At 44.2% G+C, this 26,214-nt stretch overlaps 1 protein-coding gene across 2 annotated transcripts in view; it reads left to right on the top strand.

Moving 5' to 3' along the window:
- Window positions 1–26,214, top strand: part of LOC126198945 (malate synthase-like) — a 124,106-nt gene that overhangs the window by 30,711 nt on the left and 67,181 nt on the right. For both annotated transcript variants that reach the window (XM_049935588.1, XM_049935589.1), the window contains exon 3: window positions 22,923–23,138. In XM_049935588.1, coding sequence (XP_049791545.1) covers window positions 22,923–23,138 — 216 coding nt within the window. The remainder of the gene's footprint in view (window positions 1–22,922; window positions 23,139–26,214) is intronic.

A 26,214-nucleotide genomic window follows, 5' to 3' on the forward strand; every position in this document is an offset into this window, starting at 1 on the left:
CAAGCCACTACGGGCTGCTCGCATACGTCGAGTTACAGGTAGCATCAGGCTGAGGCGCCCGTGTTAACAACGCAGGCAGGTGAACATTGCACCAAGAGTGCCATCTAGTAGCCGCAAGTACAAATTGGCTACTTAACATTCAAATAAAGACAGACGAGTATTATGATGAACATTACTCAGTCAGGACGTAAAAGACAATATTTTGTTTGACAGTAGCAGACAAGATAACATTGCGTCTACACCAGAGTTTAAAAGTAAAGTTTAAAGGATGAAAACACCATTATAGAAAATACAAAAAGGGCTGAATGACACTGCCTGTAGAAAAACAATGTAACATGAAATTCAGCAAATATAAACCATTTAATAAACGAGAATTATGAGTCGAGTTAGATAGAAAAAACATTTCGGTAATTACTCGAGGAAACCCGAAATCAAACATGAAGTAACGGCTTTATACCGTTCAAGAAGTTTTTATTTCGTAATTGTAGTTGTTTATTGAGAATGATGGTGATGATTGGTTTGCGGGGCGCTCAATTGAGCCGTTATCAGAACCCGTACAAATTCCCAACCTTTGCTCAGTCCGATCTGCCATTTTCATGAATTAGGATGAAATGATGAGGATAACACAAACAGCCAGTCATCTCGAGGCAGGTGAAGATCCCTGAACCCGCCGGAAATCGAACCCGGGACCCCGTGCTCGGGAAGCGAGAACGCCCGCGGGACCTCGAGATGCGGACCATTGAGAATGAGGCTATCATTTCGAGAAAAATACATAGAAGGCTGCCTCTAAGTATAAAGATAAAACAAAGAAAGTGCTACGCACAGGTATGGCTATCCAGTTTAATAAGCAATGTGAAAAAAGGGGCTCTTCCCTAATCATGTGAAAGCCTATATTAATTTGCAAATTGTAACAAAGATCCCAAATTCTTCAAACATACAGTTAAAAATCTCATTTCTGATAATGTTAAAAAGCTATATGCTTAAAAAGATGCTCTTAATGAAGACGCATATTTTCTGTATTTAGATCTTATAAATACACTCTTGGAAATGGAAAAAAGAACACATTGACACCGGTGTGTCAGACCCACCATACTTGCTCCGGACACTGCGAGAGGGCTGTACAAGCAATGATCACACGCACGGCACAGCGGACACACCAGGACCCGCGGTGTTGGCCGTCGAATGGCGCTAGCTGCGCAGCATTTGTGCACCGCCGCCGTCAGTGTCAGCCAGTTTGCCGTGGCATACGGAGCTCCATCGCAGTCTTTAACACTGGTAGCATGCCGCGACAGCGTGGACGTGAACCGTATGTGCACTTGACGGACTTTGAGCGAGGGCGTATAGTGGGCATGCGGGAGGCCGGGTGGACGTACCGCCGAATTGCTCAACACGTGGGGCGTGAGGTCTCCACAGTACATCGATGTTGTCGCCAGTGGTCGGCGGAAGGTGCACGTGACCGTCGACCTGGGACCGGACCGCAGCGACGCACGGATGCACGCCAAGACCGTAGGATCCTACGCAGTGCCGTAGGGGACCGCACCGCCACTTCCCAGCAAATTAGGGACACTGTTGCTCCTGGGGTATCGGCGAGGACCATTCGCAACCGTCTCCATGAAGCTGGGCTACGGTCCCGCACACCGTTAGGCCGTCTTCCGCTCACGCCCCAACATCGTGCAGCCCGCCTCCAGTGGTGTCGCGACAGGCGTGAATGGAGGGACGAATGGAGACGTGTCGTCTTCAGCGATGAGAGTCGCTTCTGCCTAGGTGCCAATGATGGTCGTATGCGTGTTTGGCGCCGTGCAGGCGAGCGCCACAATCAGGACTGCATACGACCGAGGCACACAGGGCCAACACCCGGCATCATGGTGTGGGGAGCGATCTCCTACACTGGCTGTACACCACTGGTGATTGTCGAGGGAACACTGAATAGTGCACGGTACATCCAAACCGTCATCGAACCCATCGTTCTACCATTCCTAGACCGGCAAGGGAACTTGCTGTTCCAACAGGACAATGCACGTCCGCATGTATCCCGTGCCACCCAACGTGCTCTAGAAGGTGTAAGTCAACTACCCTGGCCAGCAAGATCTCCGGATCTGTCCCCCATTGAGCATGTTTGGGACTGGATGAAGCGTCGTCTCACGCAGTCTGCACGTCCAGCACGAACGCTGGTCCAACTGAGGCGCCAGGTGGAAATGGCATGGCAAGCCGTTCCACAGGACTACATCCAGCATCTCTACGATCGTCTCCATGGGAGAATAGCAGCCTGCATTGCTGCGAAAGGTGGATATACACTGTACTAGTGCCGACATTGTGCATGCTCTGTTGCCTGTGTCTATGTGCCTGTGGTTCTGTCAGTGTGATCATGTGATGTATCTGACCCCAGGAATGTGTCAATAAAGTTTCCCCTTCCTGGGACAATGAATTCACGGTGTTCTTATTTCAATTTCCAGGAGTGTATTTTTCGTCTTAATTACAATTTTAACGTTGACTATTTCTGGATACAGATTAACGAACATTTAGAAATTTGTAAACAAGTCATATTGCATGAGCACGAAGAAAAACTTAGAAACCTTTTTTGTCTATTTCCTGCTGAAAAATGGCCTCAAAGTACTTTCAAGAAAGCAGTCAAGTATTTTGTAAAAGAATTTTAAATAAGACTAAGATTAATTTTATACATTAAACTGTACAGCTACACTATTGATGAAAAACAGCTGGAGACAGCGTCTGCCGTAAAATATCTAGGCGTAACTATCCACAGCAACCTTAAGTGGAATGGGCATATAAAACAGATAGCGGGAAACGCGGACACAAGACTCAGATTCATCAGAAGAATCTTAAGGATACGTAAATCGTCCACGAAAGAAGTGGCTTATAACGAGTTTGTTCGCCCGTTTCTTAGTATTGTGCATCTATCTAGGATCCCTGTCAGGTAGGACTGGTAGAGGAGATCGAGAAGATCCAACGAAGAGCGGCGCGTTTCGTCACGGGATCGTTTATCTGGCAAGAGAGCGTTACGGGGACTCTACACAAACTCCACTGGCAGACGTTACAAGATAGACCTTGTACATCACGGAGAGATTTGCTATTGAAATTTCGCGACAGCACTTTTTGGAAGGAGTCAGACAACATATTACTTCCCCCCGCCCTCCCACATACATCTCGCCTATTGACCACGAGGAGAAAATTCGAGAAATTAGAGCCAGTACAGAGGCTTACCGACAATCATTCTCCCCACGCACTACTCGTGAGTGGAATAGGGCTGGAGGGATCAGATAGTGGTACCTAAAGTGCCCTCCGCCACACACCATTATGTGGCTTGCGGTGTATGATGTAGATGATGTCTTGCTTGGAAAAGGTCTAAAGTATAATGTCATGCCCAACTTGACAGACAGTAAATGTAACAGAAAAAATGCTTGTCGACCTAAAAATTGGTCTTGATTGTAAAAAAAAAAAAAATAGATAATTCATGTCAAACTAGAATTACCTTTGATGTAGCTAACATCCTCAGTAAAAACACAGCCTCTCTTCATAATGTTATGCATAACGATAGGAAGTTGGTTAAATCCATTAATAATAAACTTAAAGAAACTGATACTTTAATAACCAAGTCTGAAAAAGATTGCTCTTTAGTTTTTGCCTAAAGTTCTGAATATATTTCTAAAACCTTAGATTTTTTTAAAGAAAATAATATTTTGGAACTGCTTGAGGATCCGACTCCGGAATTACAAAAAGAAGTCAGTCACCTATCAATGACGCAAAATTTTTAATCAAACCTTTTCAGAAGAAAATGCTTATCAACATGAACCGTCACCCCCCAAATTTCGGTCTCAATTCAAAATACACAAACCTAACCATCCGATACTGCCGATTTCTAATACTATGAATAGCGCTTACCTTGATGTAGCCAAATTTCAGCATGAAACTCTGAAAGAATTCTTCTTCTTCCAGAACAATTATTCCATCCCCAATAGTCACGCCTTAGCCCATAAAATAAAAGATTCAGAATGCAGTTCAGACACCACGTTGTTTTCACTAGAGATAAAAATCTTTATACTAACGTTCCTGTACAAGAAACGCTTAGGATCGTAGAAAAAAATTTACGTCATTTCAAAAAAGAACTTTCAGATGAACAAATCACTGACTTCATGGATCTAATCACAGTCGTAGTCAAATACCATTTTGAATTTAACGAACAACTGCAATCAGTAATCCCACAGTCTCGCTATGGGAAATCCGTAAGCTGGTATATTTTAGTCATCTTCAAAGGACTTGTTGTTGTGGATTGGCAGGAGAGCCAACCCAGGAATACTAGAGGAAGCCGAAAGGCACGCGTTTTAGCTCACGCAGGCTGGCGTGAGGTCTGGAACACGACAGGGAAATTAGACTTTAGAAAAACGAACGTAGCTGGTGGAATACTTAACTTTAATCCATTAATGGTGAACGTCAGTCTGACGGTACATGAATTACAAGATCAATAGCAACTGATAATGGCGCCTTGCTAGGTCGTAGCAAATGACGTATCTGAAGGCTATGCTAACTATCGTCTCGGCAAATGAGAGCGTATTTTGTCAGTGAACCATCGCTAGCAAAGTCGGTTGTACAACTGGGGCGAGTGCTAGGAAGTCTCTCTAGACCTGCCGTGTGGCGGCGCTCGGTCTGCAATCACTGATAGTGGCGACACGCGGGTCCGACGTATACTAACGGACCGCGGCCGATTTAAAGGCTACCACCTAGCAAGTGTGATATCTGGCGGTGACACCACACTTGTTAATGGCATTGACCGTATTTTCAATCTCTTTAATGAACTTTATAAGAAAATATCCTTCACCATCGAACTCGAGAACTAGGCCCGCCAATTAAACTTTCTTGACTTGACGGTTACAGTAGAAGAAAATAAAATATTTTTAATGTTTTTCGTAAAGAAACATCATCATCATCATCATAATCATCATTTAAGACTGATTATGCCTTTCAGCGTTCAGTCTGGAGCATAGCCCCCCACATAAAATTCCTCCATGATCCCCTATTCAGTGCTAACATTGGTGCCTCTTCTGATGTTAAACCTATTACTTCAAAATCATTCTTAACCGAATCCAGGTACCTTCTCCTTGGTCTGCCCCGACTCCTCCTACCCTCTACTGCTGAACCTATGAGTCTCTTGGGTAACCTTGCTTCTCCCATGCGTGTAACATGTACCCACCATCTAAGCCTGTTTGCCCTGACTGCTACATCTATAGAGTTCATTTCCAGTTTTTCTTTGATTTCCTCATTGTGGACACCCTCCTGCCATTGTTCCCATCTACTAGTACCTGCAATCATCCTAGCTACTTTCATCTCCGTAACCTCAACCTTGTTGATAAGGTAACCTGAATCCACCCAGCTTTCGCTCCCATACAACAAAGTTGGTCGAAAGATTGAACGGTGCACAGATAACTTAGTCTTGGTACTGACTTCCGTCTTGCAGAAGAGATTAGATCGTAGCTGAGCACTCATTGCATTAGCTTTGCTACACCTCGCTTCTAGTTCTTTCACTATGTTGCCATCCTGTGAGAATATGCATCCTAGTACTTGAAACCGTCCACCTGTTCTAACTTTGTTCCTCCTATTTGGCACTCAATCCGTTTATATTTCTTTCCCACTGACATTACTTTCGTTTTGGAGATGCTAATCTTCATACCATAGTCCTTACATTTCTGATCTAGCTCTGAAATATTACTTTGCAAACTTTCAATCGAATCTGCCATCACAACTAAGTCATCCGCATATGCAAGACTGCTTATTTTGTGTTCACATATCTTAATCTCACCCAGCCAGTCTACTGTTTTCAACATATGATCCATAAATAATATGAACAACAGTGGAGACAGGTTGCAGCCTTGTCTTACCACTGGAACTACTCTGAACCACGAACTCAATTTACCGTCAACTCCAACTGCTGTATTTTAACCCTGCCACCTTTAGAAATTGAAAGAGAGTATTCCAGTCAACATTGTCAAAAGCTTTCTCTAAGTATACAAATGCTAGAAACGTAGGTTTGCATTTCCTTAATCTTTCTTCTAAGATAAGTCGTAAGGTCAGTATTGCCTCACGTGTTCCAGTACTTCTACGGAATCCAAACTGATCTTCCCCGAGGTCAGCTTCTACTAGTTTTTCCATTCGTCTGTAAAGAATTCGTGTTAGTATTTTGCAGCTGTGACTTATTAAACTGATTGTTCGGTAATTCTCACATCTGTCAACACCTGCTTTCTTTGGGATTGGAATTATTATATTCTTCTTGAAGTCTGAGGGTATTTCGCCTGTTTCATACATCTTGCTCACCAGATGGTAGAGTTTTGTCAGTACTGGCTCTCCCAAGGCCGTCAGTAGTTCCAATGGAATGTTGTCTACTCTGGGGGCCTTGTTTCGACTCAGGTCTTTCAGAGCTCTGTCAAACTCTTCACGCAGTATCGTATCTCCCATTTCATCTTCATCTACATCCTCTTCCATTTCCATAATATTGTCCTCAAGTACATCGCCCTTGTATAGACCCTCTATATACTCCTTCCACCTTTCTGCTTTCCCTTCTTTGCTTAGAACTGGGTTTCCATCTGAGCTCTTGATGTTCATACAAGTGGTTCTCTTATCTCCAAAGGTCTCTTTAATTTTCCTGTAGGCAGTATATATCTTACCCCTAGTGAGATAAGCCTCTACATCCTTACGTTTGTGCTCTAGCCATCCCTGCTTAGCCATTTTGCACTTCCTGTCGATCTCATTTTTGAGACGTTTGTATTCCTTTTTGCCTGCTTCATTTACTGCATTTTTATATTTTCTCCTTTCATCAATTAAATTCAATATTTCTTCTGTTACCCAAGGATTTCTACTAGCCCTCGTCTTTTTACCTACTTGATCCTCTGCTGCCTTCACTACTTCATCCCTCAAAGCTACCCATTCTTCTTCTACTGTATTTCTTTCCCCCATTCATGTCAATTGTTCCCTTATGCTCTCCCTGAAACTCTGTACAACCTCTGGTTCTTTCAGTTTATCCAGGTCCCATCTCCTTAAATTCCCACCTTTTTGTAGTTTCTTCAGTTTTAATCTACAGTTCATAACCAATAGATTGTGGTCAGAGTCCACATCTGCCCCTGGAAATGTCTTACAATTTAAAACCTGGTTCCTAAATCTCTGTCTTACCATTATATAATCTATCTGATACCTTTTAGTATCTCCAGGGTTCTTCCATGTATACAACCTTCTATCATGATTCTTAAACCAAGTGTTAGCTATGATTAAGTTGTGCTCTGTGCAAAATTCTACCAGGCGGCTTCCTCTTTCATTTCTTAGCCCCAATCCATATTCACCTACTACGTTTCCTTCTCTCCCTTTTCCTACACTCGAATTCCAGTCACCCATGACTATTAAATTTTCGTCTCCCTTCACTATCTGAATAATTTCTTTTATTTCATCATACATTTCTTCAATTTCTTCGTCATCTGCAGAGCTAGTTGGCATATAAACTTGTACTACTGTAGTAGGTGTGGGCTTCGTATCTATCTTGGCCACAATAATGCGTTCACTAAGCTGTTTGTAGTAGCTTAACTGCGTTCCTATTTTCCTATTCATTATTAAACCTACTCCTGCATTACCCCTATTTGACTTTGTGTTTATAACCCTGTAGTCACCTGACCAGAAGTCTTGTTCCTCCTGCCACCGAACTTCACTAATTCCCACTATATCTAACTTTAACCTATCCATTTCCCTTTTCAAATTTTCTAACCTATCCGATCCGTAGAACACCAGTTTTCTTTCTCCTGATAACGACATTTACAATTTGTTATTACAATTTGTACAGAAACCAGATGGCAGTTATAAGAGTCGAGGGACATGAAAGGGAAGCAGTGGTTGGGAAGGGAGTAAGACAGGGTTGTAGCCTCTCCCCGATGTTATTCAATCTGTATATTGAGCAAGCAGTAAAGGAAACAAAAGAAAAATTCGGAGTAGGTATTAAAATCCATGGAGAAGAAATAAAAACTTTGAGGTTCGCCGATGACATTGTAATTCTGTCAGAGACAGCAAAGGACTTGGAAGAGCAGTTGAATGGAATGGATGGTGTCTTGAAGGGAGGATATAAGATGAACATCAACAAAAGCAAAACGAGGATAATGGAATGTAGTCGAATTAAGTCGGGTGATGTTGAGGGTATTAGATTAGGAAAGGAGACACTTAAAGTAGTAAAGGAGTTTTGCTATTTGGGGAGCAAAATAACTGATGATGGTCGAAGTGGAGAGGATATAAAATGTAGACTGGCAATGGCAAGGAAAGTGTTTCTGAAGAAGAGAAATTTGTTAACATCGAGTATAGATTTAAGTGTCAGGAAGTCGTTTCTGAAAGTATTTGTATGGAGTGTAGCCATGTATGGAAGTGAAACATGGACGATAAATAGTTTGGACAAGAAGAGAATAGAAGCTTTCGAAATGTGGTGCTACAGAAGAATGCTGAAGATTAGATGGGTAGATCACATAACTAATGAGGAGGTACAGAATAGGATTGGGGAGAAGAGGAGTTTGTGGCACAACTTGACCAGAAGAAGGGATAGGTTGGTAGGACATGTTCTGAGGCATCGAGAGATCACCAATTTAGTATTGGAGGGCAGTGTGGAGGGTAAAAATCGTAGGGGGAGACCAAGAGATGCATACACTAAGCAGATTCAGAAGGATGTAGATTGCAGTAGGTACTGGGAGATGAAGAAGCTTGCACAGGATAGAGTAGCATGGAGAGCTGCATCAAACCAGTCTCAGGACTGAAGACCACAACAACAACATAACTAACTGCTGCCTGACTATCCATGTAAAGACCTTTAATTGCTTGCAAAAGTTTGCCTCCTATTCCATAATCTCGTAGAACAGACAATAACTTCCTCCTAGGAACCCGGTCATATGCCTTTTCTAGATCTATAAAGCATAGCTACAATTCCCTGTTCCACTCATAACACTTCTCCATTATTTGCCGTAAGCTAAAGATCTGGTCCTGACAACCTCTAAGAGGCCTAAACCCACACTGATTTTCATCCAATTGGTCCTCAACTAATACTCGCACTTTCCTTTCAACAATACCTGAGAAGATTTTACCCACAACGCTGATTAAAGAGATACCTCTGTAGTTGTTACAATCTTTTCTGTTTCCATGTTTAAATATTGGTGTGATTACTGCTTTTGTCCAGTCTGATGGAACCTGTCCCGACTCCCAGGCCAATTCAATTATCCTGTGTAACCATTTAAGACGTGATATTCCACTGTATTTGATGAGTTCCGACTTAATTTCATCCACCCCAGCTGCTTTATTGCACTGCAATCTATTGACCATTTTCTCCACTTCCTCAAATGTGATCCTATTTCCATCATCATTCCTATCCCATTCTACCTCGAAATCTGAAACATTACTGATCGTATTTTCACCTACATTGAGCAACTCTTCAAAATATTCCCTCCATCTGCCCAAGGCATCCAAAGGATTCACCAGCAGTTTTCCTGACCTGTCCAAAATACTTGTCATTTCCTTCTTACCTCCCTTTCGAAGAGTGCTAATTACACTCCAGAATGGTTTTCCAGCAGCTTGACCCATGGTCTCCAACCTGTTTCCAAAATCTTCCCAAGATTTCTTCTTGGATGCTGCAATTATCTGTTTGGCTTTGTTTCTTTCTTCAACATAACTTTCTCTGTCTACCTGAGTTCTAGTATGTAGCCATTTTTGATACGCCTTCTTTTTCCTTTTACAGGCTGCCTTGACTGTGTCATTCCACCAAGCTGTTTGCTTCATCCTACTTTTACACACTACTGTTCCAAGACATTCTTTAGCCACTTCTAGTACTGCGTCCCTGTACCTTGTCCATTCCTTTTCCAATGACTGTAATTGACTACATTCAACTAACTGGTACCTTTCTGAAATCGCTGTTGTGTACTTGTGCCTGATTTCCTTATTATGAAGTTTCTCCACTCTTATCCTCCTACATATGGACCTGACCTCCTGCACTTTCGGCCTCACAATCCCAATTTCACTGCAGATTAAATAATGATCAGTGTCATCAAAGAATCCCCTAAATACACGTGTCCCTCACAGCCTTCCTGAATTCCTGATCTGTTATTATATAGTCAATGACAGATCTGGTTCCCCTGCCTTCCCAAGTATACCTGTGAATGTTTTTATGTTTAAAAAAGAGTTTGTGATTACTAAGCCCATACTGGCACAGAAATCCTAGAGTTGTTTCCCGTTCCCGTTGGCCTCCATATCCTCTCCAAATTTACCCATAACCTTTTCATACCCTTTTGTTCGATTTCCAATCCTGGCGTTAAAATCACCCATGAGCAGAACACTGTCCTTGTCCTTTACTCTAACAACTACATCACTGAGTGCGTCATGAAAGCTATCCATCTTATCTTGATCTGTCCCTTCACAATGCGAATATACTGACACAATCCTAATTTTCTTGCTAGACACTGTCAAATCCATCCACATCAGTCGTTCGTTTACATACCTTATTGCAACTATGCTGGGTTCCATTTCTTTCCTGATGTAAAGCCCTACACCCCATTGTGCTATTCCTGCTTCGACTCCTGACAGGTAGACCTTGTATTCTCCCATTTCCTCTTCGTTCTCACCCCTTACCCGAACGTCACTAACAGCTAAAACGTCCAGCCCCATGTTGCTTGCAGCCTCTGTCAGCTCTACCTTCTTCCCAGAGTAGCCCCCATTGATATTAATAGCTCCCCATCTTATTACCATTTGTTTGCCAAGTCGTATCTTAGGAGTCCCTGGTTTGTCAGTTAGAGGTGGGACTCCGTCACCTCCAAAGGTCCGAGGCATTTTGCTCTGACTGTTGCCAGCATCATATTTAAAGTACCAGGGAAGCAGGTTGCTAGCCTTACTTGCCCCGAGTCCCATTGGGTTTTACCCCTAACGGCTGAGGGACTAACCGGTGGATTTGGTAGTCTTTGCCGTATGAGCACAAAGGTGACCACGACTCAGAATATGTCCGAGATGCCCAGCCTTATTCCAAAGTAACTGGTATCCCGACTGTCGGGACCACTTACTTGGCCACTCATATGTTGCCCGTGGTTCATGAACTAGGACATGACTACAGGAACCCACACCATGAACCATATACTGATCAAATCGTACCTGCGTCTTCCATGCACCCACAATCTCACAAAAACGCTTTCTTTCACTCTGCTATTCATAGCTACTTCTATTCCACACATCAAAGAAAAATTTAATGAAGAAATTAATTTACTCAAAACGATAGCAGTTAATAACGAATATGAACCTGGCATAATCAATGACATCCCAAAAAAGAAAACTGTTAAAAGAGTTACTACGCTCGACACCTCTATCATTGAATCCAACCCAAAAAAGTATTATCCTATTCCTTTCTTGGGCCCATCTTCTATTAGATTCAACGACTTCTTCGTAATAAATACGACTGTAACGTTGCCTTTTCTACCAATAATAATTTTTAAAAAAATTATTCATAATTTAAAATCGACTCGTTCCGCTTTGTAAAACTCTGGCGTCTATAAGATTTTCTGCGACTTACTACATAGGACAAACAGGACGTGCCTTTACAACCAAATATAAAGAACATCTTCTAAGGAAAAATGGCACTAGCATCCAAAATTCGTCTTTTGTCGACCACTTTTGGATTACGCGTCACGCGCCTAAAGCTGTTCACATACCAACACTTTGCACACAGAGGAAATGGCGTAGACTAGACATTCTCGTAGAATTAGAAACTTTTAAACATCTTTCTCGAAATGATAGCATCATTCTCAATGAACAGCTACAATTACGTAATAAAAACTTTTACAACGGTATAAGCCGTTACTTCATGTTTGATTTCGCGTTTCATCGTGCATTTACCGAAACGTTTTTCTGTTTAAGTCGACTCATAATTTCAGTTCATTAAATGGTTTAAATTGGCTGCATTTTATGTTATATTGTTTTTCTACAGGCTGTGTCATTCATCCCTTTTTGTATTTTCTATAATGATGTTTTCATCCTTTAAACTGTACTTTTAAACTCTGATGTAGACAAAATGTTATCTTGTATGCTGCTGTCAAACGAAATATTGCCTTTTACGTCATGTACTAAATAATCTTCATCATAATATTCGTCTGTCTTCATTTTAATGTAAAGTAGCCAATTTGTACTTGCAGCTACTAGATGACACTCTTGGTGCAATGTTCACGTGCCTGCAGTTGTTAACACAGGCGCCTTAGTCTGATGCTACCTGTAACTTGGCATATGCGAACAGCCCGTAGTGGCTTGGTTTCCACGCACTCCTCTTTAAAAATTTTGTGACTAAAGCTTTATTGCTTGATATTTATTTTATACATGGCATGAAAATACTGTTTCTTCTTTGTACTGTTAATCAGTTTTCAGTATTTCTGTACTTCTAAGCTTTTACGTAGACAAAAAGTTACCATGTCTGCTGCTGTTAAATAAAACATTGCCTGTTAGTTCATGTACTAAATAACGTTCTTCTTAACATTCATCTGTCTATATTGTAAATGTTTAGTAGCGTGATTATAGTTGCGGCTACTAGATGGCACTCTTGGTGTAATGTCACTTGTCCACAGTTGCTAAGGGGGGCGCCTCAGTCTGTTGCTTCCTGTGGTTTGACATGTATGAGCAGCCCATAGTGGCTCGCGTTCCGTGTCTTCTTTTTTAAAAATTTTGTGACTAAAGCTTTATCGCATGGAATTTATTTTATACGTGACATGTAAGTGTTGTTTCTGTCTTGTACTGTTAGACAATACTTACATTTTTATATAAAAGATTTTTCCCATAATTTTTTACTTACGTTACTGGAAAATTTGAATGTAATTTCTGATGAAGGCACTCATAGAAGCGTCTAAACCAGGTCAAAAGATTTAATTTTTGTGACCAAGGGCTGTAATTGCTTTAACTTTAATTCTACATATTAAAGTTTAGAAAATCAAAATTACACTGATGGGAAAAAATCGCAAAACCAAGAAGGAACTGTGAGACGCGAACGAAAGTTGGCTGGCGTGTTTCTACATCTAAAAGTAATGTCTATTCAGATTTCGCTCCAGTTGCACGAGAGAGGCGCTCGTAGCGCCGCTACGATTATGGAAGTAAAGTTTGCTTTTAATACACGTTGTAACGGTCGTCAGCGTTAATTACCATTGATATTGGACGTGGTGAGCTGATGTTAGTCAAGAATGACTTTAAGGCGACAAAGCCGCCATTATCAACACTTCATTGAGGTTGAACGAGGTCGTGTAATAAGGCTAAGAGAAGCTGGATGTTCCTTTTGCGATACTGCAAAAAGACTTGGCAGGAATGTAGCCACTGTACATGATTGCTGGCAACAGTGGTCACGAGAATCTAAGGCCGCAAGAAGATCGGGGCCCGTGTGGCCACGCGGCACTACCGGCAGGGTAGACCATCGTGTTTGGTGTATGGCTCTGGCGCATCGTATTGCATTTGTAGCAGCAATTTGAGCAGCAGTTGGTACCACAGTGACACAATAAAATGTTACAAATCGGTTACTTCAAGGACAGCTCCGAGTCAGACGCCCTGTAGCGCGCATTCCACAGACCCAAACCGCCGGCATTTGATACTTCGGTGGTGATAAGCGACAGCTAATTGGAGGACAGCGTGAAGGTCTGTTTCCAAATGAAAGCTTGTTCCGCAGTGACGGCTGTGTGTTGGTCAGGAGGAGGCCAATTGAGGGCCTGCAACCAGCCAGTCTGCGTGCTAGACACACTGGACCTATACCTTTAGTTACACTACTGGCCATTAAAATTGCTACACCAACAAGAAATGTAGATGATAAGCGGGTATTTATTGGACAAATATATCATACTAGAACTGACATGTGATTACATTTTCACGCAATTTGGGTGCATAGACCCTGAAAAATCAGTACCCAGAACAACCACCTCTGGCCGTAATAACGGCCTTGATACGCCTGGTCATTGAGTCAAACAGAGCTTCGATGGCGTCTACACGTACAGCTGCCCATGCAGCTTCAATACGATACCACAGTTCATTAAGAGTAGTGACTGGCGTATTGCGACGAGGCAGTTGCTCGGCCGCCATTGACCAGGCGTTTTCAGTTGGTGAGAGATCTGGGGAATGAGCCGGCCAGGGCAGCTGTCGATCATTTTCTGTATCCAGAAAGGCCCGTACAGGACCTGCAACATGCGGTCGTGCATTATCCTGCTGAAATGTAGGGTTTTGCAGGGATCGAATGAAGGGTAGAGCCACGGGTCGTAACACATCTGAAATGTAACGTCCACTGTTCAAAGTGCCGTCAATGTGAACAAGAGACGACCGAGACGTGTAACCAATGGCACCCCATACCATCACGACGGGTGATACGCCAGTATGGCGATGGCGAATACACGCTTCCAATGTGCGTTCACCGCCATGTCGCCAAACACGGATACGACCATCATGATGCTGTAAACAGAACCTGGAGTCATCCGAAAAAATGTTTTGCCATTTGTGCACCCAGGTTCGTCGTTGAGTACACCATCGCAGGCGCTCCTGTCTGTGATGCAGCGTCAAGGGTAAGCGCAGCCATGGTCTCCGAGCTGATAGTCCATGCTCCTGCAAACGTCGTCGAACTGTTCGTGCAAGTGGTTGTTGTCTTGCAAACGTCCCCATCTGTTGACTCAGGGATCGAGACGTGGCTGCACAATCCGTTGTATCCATCCGGATAAGATGCCTGTCATCTCGACTGCTAGTGATACGAGGCCGTTGGGATCCAGCATGGCGTTCCGTATTACCCTCCTGAATCCACCGATTCCATATTCTGCTAACAGTCATTGGATCTCCACCAACGCGAGCAGCAATGTCGCGATACGATAAACCGCTATCGCGATAGGTTACAATCCGACCTTTATCAAAGTCGGAAACGTGATGGTACGCATTTCTGCTCCTTACACGAGGCATCACAACAACGTTTCACCAGGCAACACCGGTCAACTGCTGTTTGTGTATGAGAAATCGGTTGGAAACTTTCCTCATGTCAGCACGTTGTAGGTGTCGCCACCGGCGCCAACCTTGTGTGAATGCTCTGAAAAGCTAATCATTTGCATATCACAGCATCTTCTTCGTGTCGGTTAAATTTCACATCTGTAGCACGTCATCTTCGTGGTGTAGCAATTTTAATGGCCAGTAGTGTATTATCAAGAGTTCGATCTCGTATGACAGTCCGAGCACTCTCGTGGTTATCCCATGCATCCTGACCGCCAATTTGTACGTCAGTCTCGTGATTCTGCCTGTTGTGCTGCCATTCATGAACAGCACTCCAGGGGATGTTGTCTAACAGGATAAGGCTCGTCCACATACCTCTGCTGTAACCCAACATGCTCTACAGAGTTTCGACATGTTGCACTGACGTGCTCATCACCAGATATGTCTCTAATGGAGCACGTATGGGACATCATAGGACGACAGCTCTAGCGTCGTCCACAACCAGCATTGAACATCCCTGTATTGAGTGACTGACCAAGTGCAACAAGCTTGGACTCTATCCCACAAACTGACATCCGGCACCTGTACAACACAATGCATCCATATTTGCATGCTTCCATTCTCCATTCTGGCGGTTACAAGGGCTATTAATGTACCAGCATTTCACATTTGCATTGGATTATCTCGCACTTACGGTACCTGCGATCTTGCAATGTTAATTACATATGTTACCTAGATAAATATACTCCCGATTTTTCATTACTCTACATCAACAATTTTTTGATGTTGCCGTTTTTTTCCCTCAGTGTATGCGATGTGTTTGCAGAAAGACTGTTAGACACAGAGAAAATACAGTTAACACATTGAAATGGGTAAATACTAAGGTACCAAATAACGCAATATCTGCACCAGTACCCCTAACACCCTCCATATTTTCTTACCACACCAAGTGCCCGCATCACCACCAGGGAGCATTCAGTCTCGCGATGGGCAAAGCTCGTAATGTTTTGGTCCATCATGTAAAGCTTCGTTTCGAATTTCGATGAAGATTTTAGATTCAACATTCAATAAAAATTTTTTTGGGTTTGTGACAGCATTGTCAATATATAAAACTACCGACGTTTCGGTCCCTGTTGCAGGTGGCCTCCTTCAGGTTGTTTGTGTAGATGCTGATGTCGTTTCCTATTCCCACAGTTGGCTGGTGCCTGCTATGCCACAGACTACTTGAAAACATCCCTCTGAGCAGCATACTGCTGATGCCAAGTTCAAGATGTTATTGTCTATAACAGACTGAAACTTTTCCTCTCTTCAAGAGGTTTCTACTCGGTCGGTAATAGAGTAACAGCCGAATACAGGAGATGCGGCAGCATATCAGTACCACTTCCTTCCAGGCGGTTTACCCAGCGTCAAATTGTAGGTCCTCTCAGCAGCAACCAAAACGCGTGAACAATTGTAACATTTTGGATGTTCCATTCATTCAGCACCTACTAGAGCCATATTTCAACTGAGCAATGCTCGTCTATTCCATTATGATACAGGAAATGATCAAAACTTGTTCTGTCCTGAACTGTTCACTAATCCAAAATTGTAGATTTTGGGAATTTTGCTGGTGGACTTCTCTTCTAGAAACGCTAAAAATGGCATTCTTATTCGGAACCTGAGTGATTAGATTCCATTACGAATAGAATCTCTTGTGAGAAAGAGTTATGACTTCTGCAGATAGTGATTTCACGTACACATTACTGTCTCAATAAATGATTTCGACTTTTATCTCGCACATACACTACTGTAGCAACATCACACTACGCAGAAGCTGAAATTGAACAAACCCCATTTCAGTTAGATAGGTTGGACATAAGACATCCTTTGGTATCGATCACGAGTAGTGGTCCTTTCTTTTTACTCTTAGCAGTCACCGATACATGAGTTCAGTAAATGAAAGTATTGTTTTTGCCACAGAAGCTTAAACAGGATATACCTGTCAGATTTAGACATTGTACGAGTCTGAAGTTGACTTGTTTATAATGATATAAATACTTCTGTACTGATTATATTTGTTTCTCGCCCGTTTTAAGGCCTAAATTCCTTACTTAACTGCTTAGTGTGGATATTTTTTTATGAACTGGTGTAACGTGATCCTAAAGATTTTAGGACAGTGAGGTGGAATGAAAGCATTCCTACACTGATCTATATTTGAGATACCTAGAGAATGCATTTTAATCTCTTCTCTTGACTAGGAGCTTCGAATGCATTCCAATCATTAGTGCGAATTCTTTGAATGAGAATGCTAAAAGTTAATTTCCTACCTTGTTGTTAGCCATAGTAAATACTCGAGTCATCTGAATTTCGGACTCCCAGCATTTTTACCTGACCTAATGTTGATTTTCTGAACTTTAGTCAGCAGAATTGTTTCTTTCTGTGTACATTTAAAGAAGACATCGTGTAACTAAATGAATGTATGTAGGTTAATCTCCATGTCACTCTGTTGCTACGACTACGTTTTATTCAGCAACAACTTACGACGGCCGAAGTAGATAGGACATGAAATGAAGACTGGCAGTAGCGAGGTGAGCCTTTTAGAATGAGAGAACTCTGTTGACATCGAATATGGATGAAGGTGTTTACATGGAATGTGTCCTTTTTGAAATGTGGTGCTGGAGATGAACGCTGGAGACTGAAGGTCGGATAACTAATTAGCGGGTGCTGATATAACTTAGAAAACAAAGATCTATGAATGAGTGATGTGGTGCAGTAGGTATCTCACGAAACTCTTATTAAGGAGAACGACGGTTCAGATCCGCGTCCGGTCATCCAGATTTAGGTTTTCCGTGATTTCCCTAAGTCGCTCAAGGCGAATGCCAGAGCTCTTCCTTTGAAAGGTCACGGCCGATTCCTTCCACATCCTGGAACCAATCCTAGATTGTGATTCGTCTCTAGTGACCTCGATGTCGATTGAACATTAAACCCTAATATTCCTTCTCCTTTTTAGAAACTTATGGCACAGCTACACTAAAAGAAAGGATTAGTTACTACGACATATCCCGAGACATCAACGAATCGTAAATTTGATAATGGAAAAAAAGTGACGAGTGGAGGGAGTAAAAATTGGAAGGGGAGATCACATCTTGTCTACAGCACGCAGCTTCAAATGTGGGTTAAATGAAGAGGCTCGCACAGCACAGACAATCGTTGAGGGCTCCATCAGTGCAGTCTTCAGACTGAAGACGACAACGACGACAGTGTGTTTAGCAAGCAGTCAGATTCAAGTCGCTGTATGAAAGTCTTATTTAGTCTACATATGGTTTACCTAAATGACTCGAACTGAAACCTGGGACACTTCCTTCAGCGGTATTCTTTCCTTATTCTCGATCCGCTGAGCTCGATGAATCTGAACGTTTGAGTATGTTGGCTGCAGTGTGGAGTAAAGTTGGTGCAAACGGAAATAGGGACAAACGGACAAAACGTAAGAAAATATGTGGTATCATTTCGCTGAAGTTAGCAGCTCTATTCGTGTGAGTCATTTTGCTGTAGTGTGGTGTATACGAGTGACTGCGATAAGTATAGGTGGAAACATCCCATTCTGAATCTCCTTCTGACTTGTATACTTACGCAGGTAAACAATATATGCTACGAAGGTAATGACTGAATTCATGGAGATTCTACCCTGGCGCGGTGGTGGGCTTGCGCTTTTTCTCACGAGCCAGTATACTGCATTTTTGTGAACACTGACTCAAATAGTGCTCGGGGAGGCAGACAAATGCTTGTCCATGGGGACAAACGGACACATTAATTTTTTCTTAATAAAACAGTTTTGGTGGTCTTGCAAATATCTTTAACTGACTACGAATTTTAATAAATGGCAGTAGTTGTCACTGACCCCTGCACTAAATTACAGAATGGTTCGTAACTGTAAAAGGTGTGTTTCTCCTGTCGTTGATATGAAAGTGCTGCGATACGATGACATTTATGAACTAGGTATACTTCCTGGTACAAACGTAGTCAGAGAGTGGCTTCATGAAATGGGGACAGTTCTCTGAGCTCTTCGACCATTTTATTAAGGTGAAGCCTTCTGGACCTGTCGTCACATTTTGAACGGCCATGGGTCACATTGTTCAGATCCTCCAACTCTAGAGAAGGCTGCAGCCTACGGTGTGCATCTGTTATATTTTCCCCCACACAGTACTCACAGGCTACAGCCCTCACGATGTCTCTTACGCCCCGCTAACGACATTTTACAACGCTGGCTGCAGGTTGTACGTCAGAAGCAGTCCAGGGAAAGGAATTAAAAGTGACATTTGGATCAGCTATTTTTGCTGAAGCATGGAACCGTGCAGATAAGGTCGGGAACGCTGTAAATGTCTTTAATACTTGTGGGATTCATCCGATCAACCCGAATCGCTTGCCCGAGCAAGTGTTTGCTCCAGCAACTCTGCACGAAGACCCCACTAATTCCACAGTATCAAATCCTGCGAATGAAACAGCAGACCCCGAAGTCACAAATGTACCAGGAAATAATCCAGTGGAGGAACTGCAGGCACAGCCAACAACAGAGGTCACCGAACACACTGCGAATGCGAGAAGAAGTTTCAATTACGTCACTCATGTGCCATCGGCTCCAGAATCTGCAAAAACAGACGCAAGATGGGGACATAATTCATTTTGACAGATCCTAATTTTATTAGCGATCCCAAAGAGAAAAGGCTAGGACAGCAACAAGAAAATACGGGAAAATATTAAGTGTGATACCCATAAGAACGATGCGTGTAAAATTCTATACAAACACTGTGAAAGTAGGTGCAGTGTCTAGCTTGTTCTTTCTGTTTTCATGTTGTATGTGTTTCAGGTGGAAATAACCCCTACTTTTGAGAGCTGGTTTCTCAGGATGAGGCAGGATAAGGTTACGATTGTGGACGGGGCCGTAATCAGTTACTCTCGGTTGCACAACAAATACGTAAACTTTATTTAAAGGAATTAAAATTTTAAAACAATCTCTTAAAAAACACAATTGACTGTATGATGGCTGAAGGCCTTATCACAGAAAAAAATCCACAATTTTGGGGCCGAAGGGCACCAACAATAACCTCAAACAACAAACGGCAGAAGGCCTGAATTAGAAGTCAGAAGAACGACTCCAAATAGCACATATTAAGATAAATACTTCGTTTTAAAACAAACTGTAACACGGCTGAAGGCCTTATTATGAAAGAAGTGAAATTATTGCTCGCCTGAAGGCCACACATAACTTCAAATCACAAATGGCTGAAGGCCTGGATCAGAAGTCAGAAGAACAACTCCCAATAGTATTTTTAAAATAAATACCAGGTAGCAGAGCATGGTTTCGATCCACGGACCTTTGGGATATGGGACCAGCACGGTTCCACCTGCTGCGACCCAACCGAACTGATGTTCGTTCGCAACCCCTCACCAAATCCAGTAAGCAGACAGCATTAAAATAACTGCTCATTCAAAACCACAAGATACACACGGATCCGGGAAAACAATTCCACCAACAACTTACAATACTAAAACCAGACACTGTGTAACAACGCGGACGAATTATAAGTCGGCACAAGCACAGAGAAGCCAGAATCGGTCAGAAGATCCAATGTACGTCGGCCGCTGCTACGACCGACCGAACGACCAACCAACGGTCGTCCCCACTCAAGTCAGGCACTGGGAAGATCCCAGTATAAATCGTCGACTGACACCTTATTGCCATGAGGTCACTTCGACGGGCAGACACACACACGGGTGAAAGTTGCACTACTCGAATATCACGGCCCATTCAACTGAAACTCGCTGAATCCGTTCCTTGACGTGGTCGTGCGCCCTCGCAACCACATCCTTCCATCGGACAGTGCATGTGTGTCACCAGCGGTCGGGTGAGTACTGGCAGTCCGCACCTCACTGCCGCTCCGTCACAACTCAACTAGCTCGACGCACGACGACTCGGAAATACTAGAAGCCGCTGCAAAGATGGTACTACCGTACGTTCTATCGATAAGCATTGCTGCTGCCACTCACGGAGAGACAGGACGAGCAAACGTAGTGGCGCCAGTGAACACACTAAGAAAACGAGACGCCACTATCGCTATTACAAGATGCCAAGCTATGAACGGCATAAACGCGAACCGTACACGGCTGAACTTCGTCTGCCAGAATTGTTCCAATGATGAGAGAGATTAAAAAGTCAGGCGTTCGTTTGCCCCATATGGAGTGTCGTTTCCCGCTACAGTTGGTGGCAAACGTTTATTAGAGCACCATCTACACTCCTGGAAATGGAAAAAAGAACACATTGACACCGGTGTGTCAGACCCACCATACTTGCTCCGGACACTGCGAGAGGGCTGTACAAGCAATGATCACACGCACGGCACAGCGGACACACCAGGACCCGCGGTGTTGGCCGTCGAATGGCGCTAGCTGCGCAGCATTTGTGCACCGCCGCCGTCACTGTCAGCCAGTTTGCCGTGGCATACGGAGCTCCATCGCAGTCTTTAACACTGGTAGCATGCCGCGACAGCGTGGACGTGAACCGTATGTGCACTTGACGGACTTTGAGCGAGGGCGTATAGTGGGCATGCGGGAGGCCGGGTGGACGTACCGCCGAATTGCTCAACACGTGGGGCGTGAGGTCTCCACAGTACATCGATGTTGTCGCCAGTGGTCGGCGGAAGGTGCACGTGACCGTCGACCTGGGACCGGACCGCAGCGACGCACGGATGCACGCCAAGACCGTAGGATCCTACGCAGTGCCGTAGGGGACCGCACCGCCACTTCCCAGCAAATTAGGGACACTGTTGCTCCTGGGGTATCGGCGAGGACCATTCGCAACCGTCTCCATGAAGCTGGGCTACGGTCCCGCACACCGTTAGGCCGTCTTCCGCTCACGCCCCAACATCGTGCAGCCCGCCTGCAGTGGTGTCGCGACAGGCGTGAATGGAGGGACGAATGGAGACGTGTCGTCTTCAGCGATGAGAGTCGCTTCTGCCTTGGTGCCAATGATGGTCGTATGCGTGTTTGGCGCCGTGCAGGTGAGCGCCACAATCAGTACTGCATACGACCGAGGCACACAGGGCCAACACCCGGCATCATGGTGTGGGGAGCGATCTCCTACACTGGCCGTACACCACTGGTGATCGTCGAGGGGACACTGAATAGTGCACGGTACATCCAAACCGTCATCGAACCCATCGTTCTACCATTCCTAGACCGGCAAGGGAACTTGCTGTTCCAACAGGACAATGCACGTCCGCATGTATCCCGTGCCACCCAACGTGCTCTAGAAGGTGTAAGTCAACCACCCTGGCCAGCAAGATCTCCGGATCTGTCCCCCATTGAGCATGTTTGGGACTGGATGAAGCGTCGTCTCACGCGGTCTGCACGTCCAGCACGAACGCTGGTCCAACTGAGGCGCCAGGTGGAAATGGCATGGCAAGCCGTTCCACAGGACTACATCCAGCATCTCTACGATCGTCTCCATGGGAGAATAGCAGCCTGCATTGCTGCGAAAGGTGGATATACACTGTACTAGTGCCGACATTGTGCATGCTCTGTTGCCTGTGTCTATGTGCCTGTGGTTTTATCAGTGTGATCATGTGATGTATCTGACCCCAGGAATGTGTCAATAAAGTTTCCCCTTCCTGGGACAATGAATTCACGGTGTTCTTATTTCAATTTCCAGGAGTGTATTTATTTCAGTATTCCTGGGCTAAAAACAAAATTTAAAAAACAATTAAAATTATACTGTTTCGACTTAAGGTATAAGCTTGTCAGAGGTATAAAATAAAAATTTGAGATTTGATTTTATTACAGTTATTTTAAAAAATCCGCTTAAGGTTTCTGTTTGGCGCAACTTTATCCTACATTTAAACAAAGCGTTAGTTTTTGGTAGAGATAATTAACGTGTATTAAAGGGCACATGTATATTCGTGTTGCAGCTCTACCGGCGGCGGGCGCAGAGTAAGTGCGAGTTCGCCGACGGCCGGCGGCTCCCAGCATTCCGCCACGGGGACAACAGCGCCGCGTCCGGCGACTGGAGGGTAGCGCCGGTGCCCAGCAGGCTGACCAACCGTCACGTCGACCTGGGCGATGTCAGCCCTGCAGACATCGACCACTTCAGGGCCGCTCTGAAAGCCGACGTACAGGGCATCCAGGTTGATAATACTGCCACTCACGCAATGTATTGTTTACTGCAAACCTACCACTATTGGTGTTGTAATGTACTATCAGAAAGGCAGACCTACGCTGACGTGACAAGTTATGGAATAGTGATATACAGATATACAGATGGCGATAGTATAGCGTACGCAAGGTATAAAAGGGCAGTGCATTGGCGGAGATGTCATTCTCACTCAGATGATCCTTGTGAAAAGGTTTCCGACGTGGTTATGGTCGCACTGCGGACATTAACACTTTGAACACGGAATAGTCGTTGGAGCTGACGCATGGGCCATACCATTCCGGAAATATTTTGGGAATTCAATGTTCCGAGGTCCAGTGTCTAGAGTGTGCCGAGAATAACAAATTTCAGGCGTTACCTGTCACCACGGACAACGCAGTGGCCGACGAAAATCACTTAACGGCCGAGTTGCAGCGACGTTTCGGTAGAGTTCTCAGTGCTAACTAACAAGCAACACTGTGTGAAATAGCCGCAGAAATCATTGTGGAACGTACGACGAACGTATCTGCTAGGACAGTGCGACGAAATGTGGCGTTAATGGGATGTGACAGCAGACGACCGACGCGAGGACTTGTGACAATGTCGATTGGGCCCTAGAGGACTGGAAAACCTTGGCCTGGTCAGATGAGTCCCGATTTCAGTTGGGAAGAGCCAGTGATACCGTTCGAGTGTGGTGCAGAACCCACGAAGTCATGGACAGAAGTTGTCAACAAGGCAGTGTGCAAGCTGCTGGTGGCTCCATAATTGCCTGGGCTGTGTCCTCTGGTCCACTGAACCTATCATTGACTGATTTGGCTATAGAGGCTGCATGGCGCACTTTTTTTTTTTTTTTTTTTTTTTTTTTTGCAGTGGATTCCAACGACTTGTTGAGTCCATGCTATGCCGAGTTGCTGCACTATGCTTGGGAAAAGGAAGCATTCCATGACTTTTTCCACCTCAGTGTACATTCATGGCTTTTGTAGATTTAGAGAACTCTTTTGATAATGTTGACTGGAACACACTCCTTGGAATTCTGAAAGCAACAGGCACAATTAACGGTTGCGTAAGATTATGTATAGCTAGTATGGAAACCAGACGCTGTTCTACAGGTAAGGGTCGAGGGACATGAAAGGGAAGCAGTAGTAGAAAGGGAAGTCGGGGTTTTAGCCTAACCCCGATCATATGCAATCTGTCCATTGAGCAAGTAGAAACGAAGGAGAAATTTGTAAAGGGAATTAAAGTTGAGGAAGAAGAAATAAAAATTTCGAGGTTAGCCGATGAGATTGAAAAACAGTATAGAGATATATGGATGTGTCCCTGGATCGAAGCGGGAATTTCTTTTCCCACGTCGACCAGTTTGGAGGCGATTACTCGCAGTACGAATGCGTTCTCTCATGGCGATATCCATAAATCAAATACACTCGGCTTTCAAGCCTCGACAAATGCTTAACAGCCTACTATCTCTCGGCAGAGTTCCGTTCTGCAATCGTGAAGTGATTGATTGTCGTGTGGATACAGCTGCCATACTTATGTAGCCGCGGCGTCGCCAGTGACGTCAGCGATGCTCAGTCCCTCACCATGTATGGCAATGTATTGGCCGCGCGACCGTGACGCCCGATCACAGAATCCCCGGTCGTGCTAAGCTACAATCCACAATCCTTACTGAGGTTTCTCTTCGATATTTTGATCTCTATTCCTTCGTTTATTACGCTATCCCGGAACTGTTTGTTCCGTTTACTAGCAGAAGTCTCGTCGAATGGAATTCGGTGTCCGTTTTCCATTGCATGTTTCGCTACAGCTGACTTTTTGGTATAGTGTAGGCGGAAATGCTTTTCATATTCTCTGCAGCGCTGTTCAATAGTGCGACCAGTCGCGCCGACATAAAACTGCGCACACCCACACGGTATTTTGAATATTCCAGGTGTTCTGAGGCCTACATCGCCTTTCACAGCCTTCATTTTTTGCCTGTGTTGCTGGGGGCCTGAAGACAGTGGACAACACCAACCGAAAACGGCCAATGGCGGTCGAGTAGGGTAAATCCCAGAAATACTAGCATAATAGCCAAAAACTGTTAATAAGTGAGAAATAATGTAGCACGTTTGAGCTGGCTGCTCAGTATGTGTTACTGCACACCGCAAAGCTTCGTCATAAAATTTTAATTTCCACCCTGTGAAAATCAAGCTACGAACAAGAAGCTCTGGATGGTATCAGTCCTTCTCTACATATTCCCTCTGTGTTTATAGGCGCTAGATGGCTTGGTGGAGACCTTGGGTTGTAGAAATCTACGTTTTGGCTCGTCGTCATTCTGGAAATGCATGCCTCGCAGTGGTTTCTTTATCAGGCCGAGAGAGAGGAGCAAGTCACTGGATGCCTTCTCGGGAGAATTACGCGGGACGTGGAATAATTTGATGGTCGAAACAAAGAGCCTGTATAGTTGTGACTTGTGCAGATTGAATTTGGGCGCTGTCGTGGAGTAAACAAATTCCCCTGGATAGCTTCCCGCAACTCGTCGTCTTGACAGCCAGCTGTGATCTCGTCAGCTGATTTTTTTAGTACGCTCCTGTGCTGGTTTGACCTTCACGACCATAGTGTGTTAGCACCACACCATGAAAATCCCAAGAAAGAAAAAAACACTCAACACCATCTTGGATGATGAAGCAGCGATAACCACACAAGGGAGCAATATGCGCCACCTGGTAAGACGCCAGCTAGAAGCTATCGAAAGTGGGAAAGTGAAACGAGGCGCCACGGATCATATTAGGACTGCGGGAAGGTGCATCAGAACAAACAAAAATTAACTACATAACTACAGTGAAGAGCCAAGGAAACTGGTACACCTGCCTAACATCGTGTAGGGCTCCCGTGAGCACGCAGAAGTGGCGCAACACGACGTGGCATGAAGTCGACTAATGTCTGAGGTAGTGCTGGAGGGAACTGACACCACGAATCCTGCAGGGCTGTCCACAAATCCGTAAGAGTACGAGCGGGTGGAGATCTCTTCTGAACAGCACATGCAAGGCATCCCACAGATGCTCATTAATGTCCATGTCTGGGGAGTTTGATGGCCGGCA

This window comes from Schistocerca nitens, chromosome 8 (assembly GCF_023898315.1).
Source record: "Schistocerca nitens isolate TAMUIC-IGC-003100 chromosome 8, iqSchNite1.1, whole genome shotgun sequence".
Taxonomy (NCBI): domain Eukaryota; kingdom Metazoa; phylum Arthropoda; class Insecta; order Orthoptera; family Acrididae; genus Schistocerca; species Schistocerca nitens.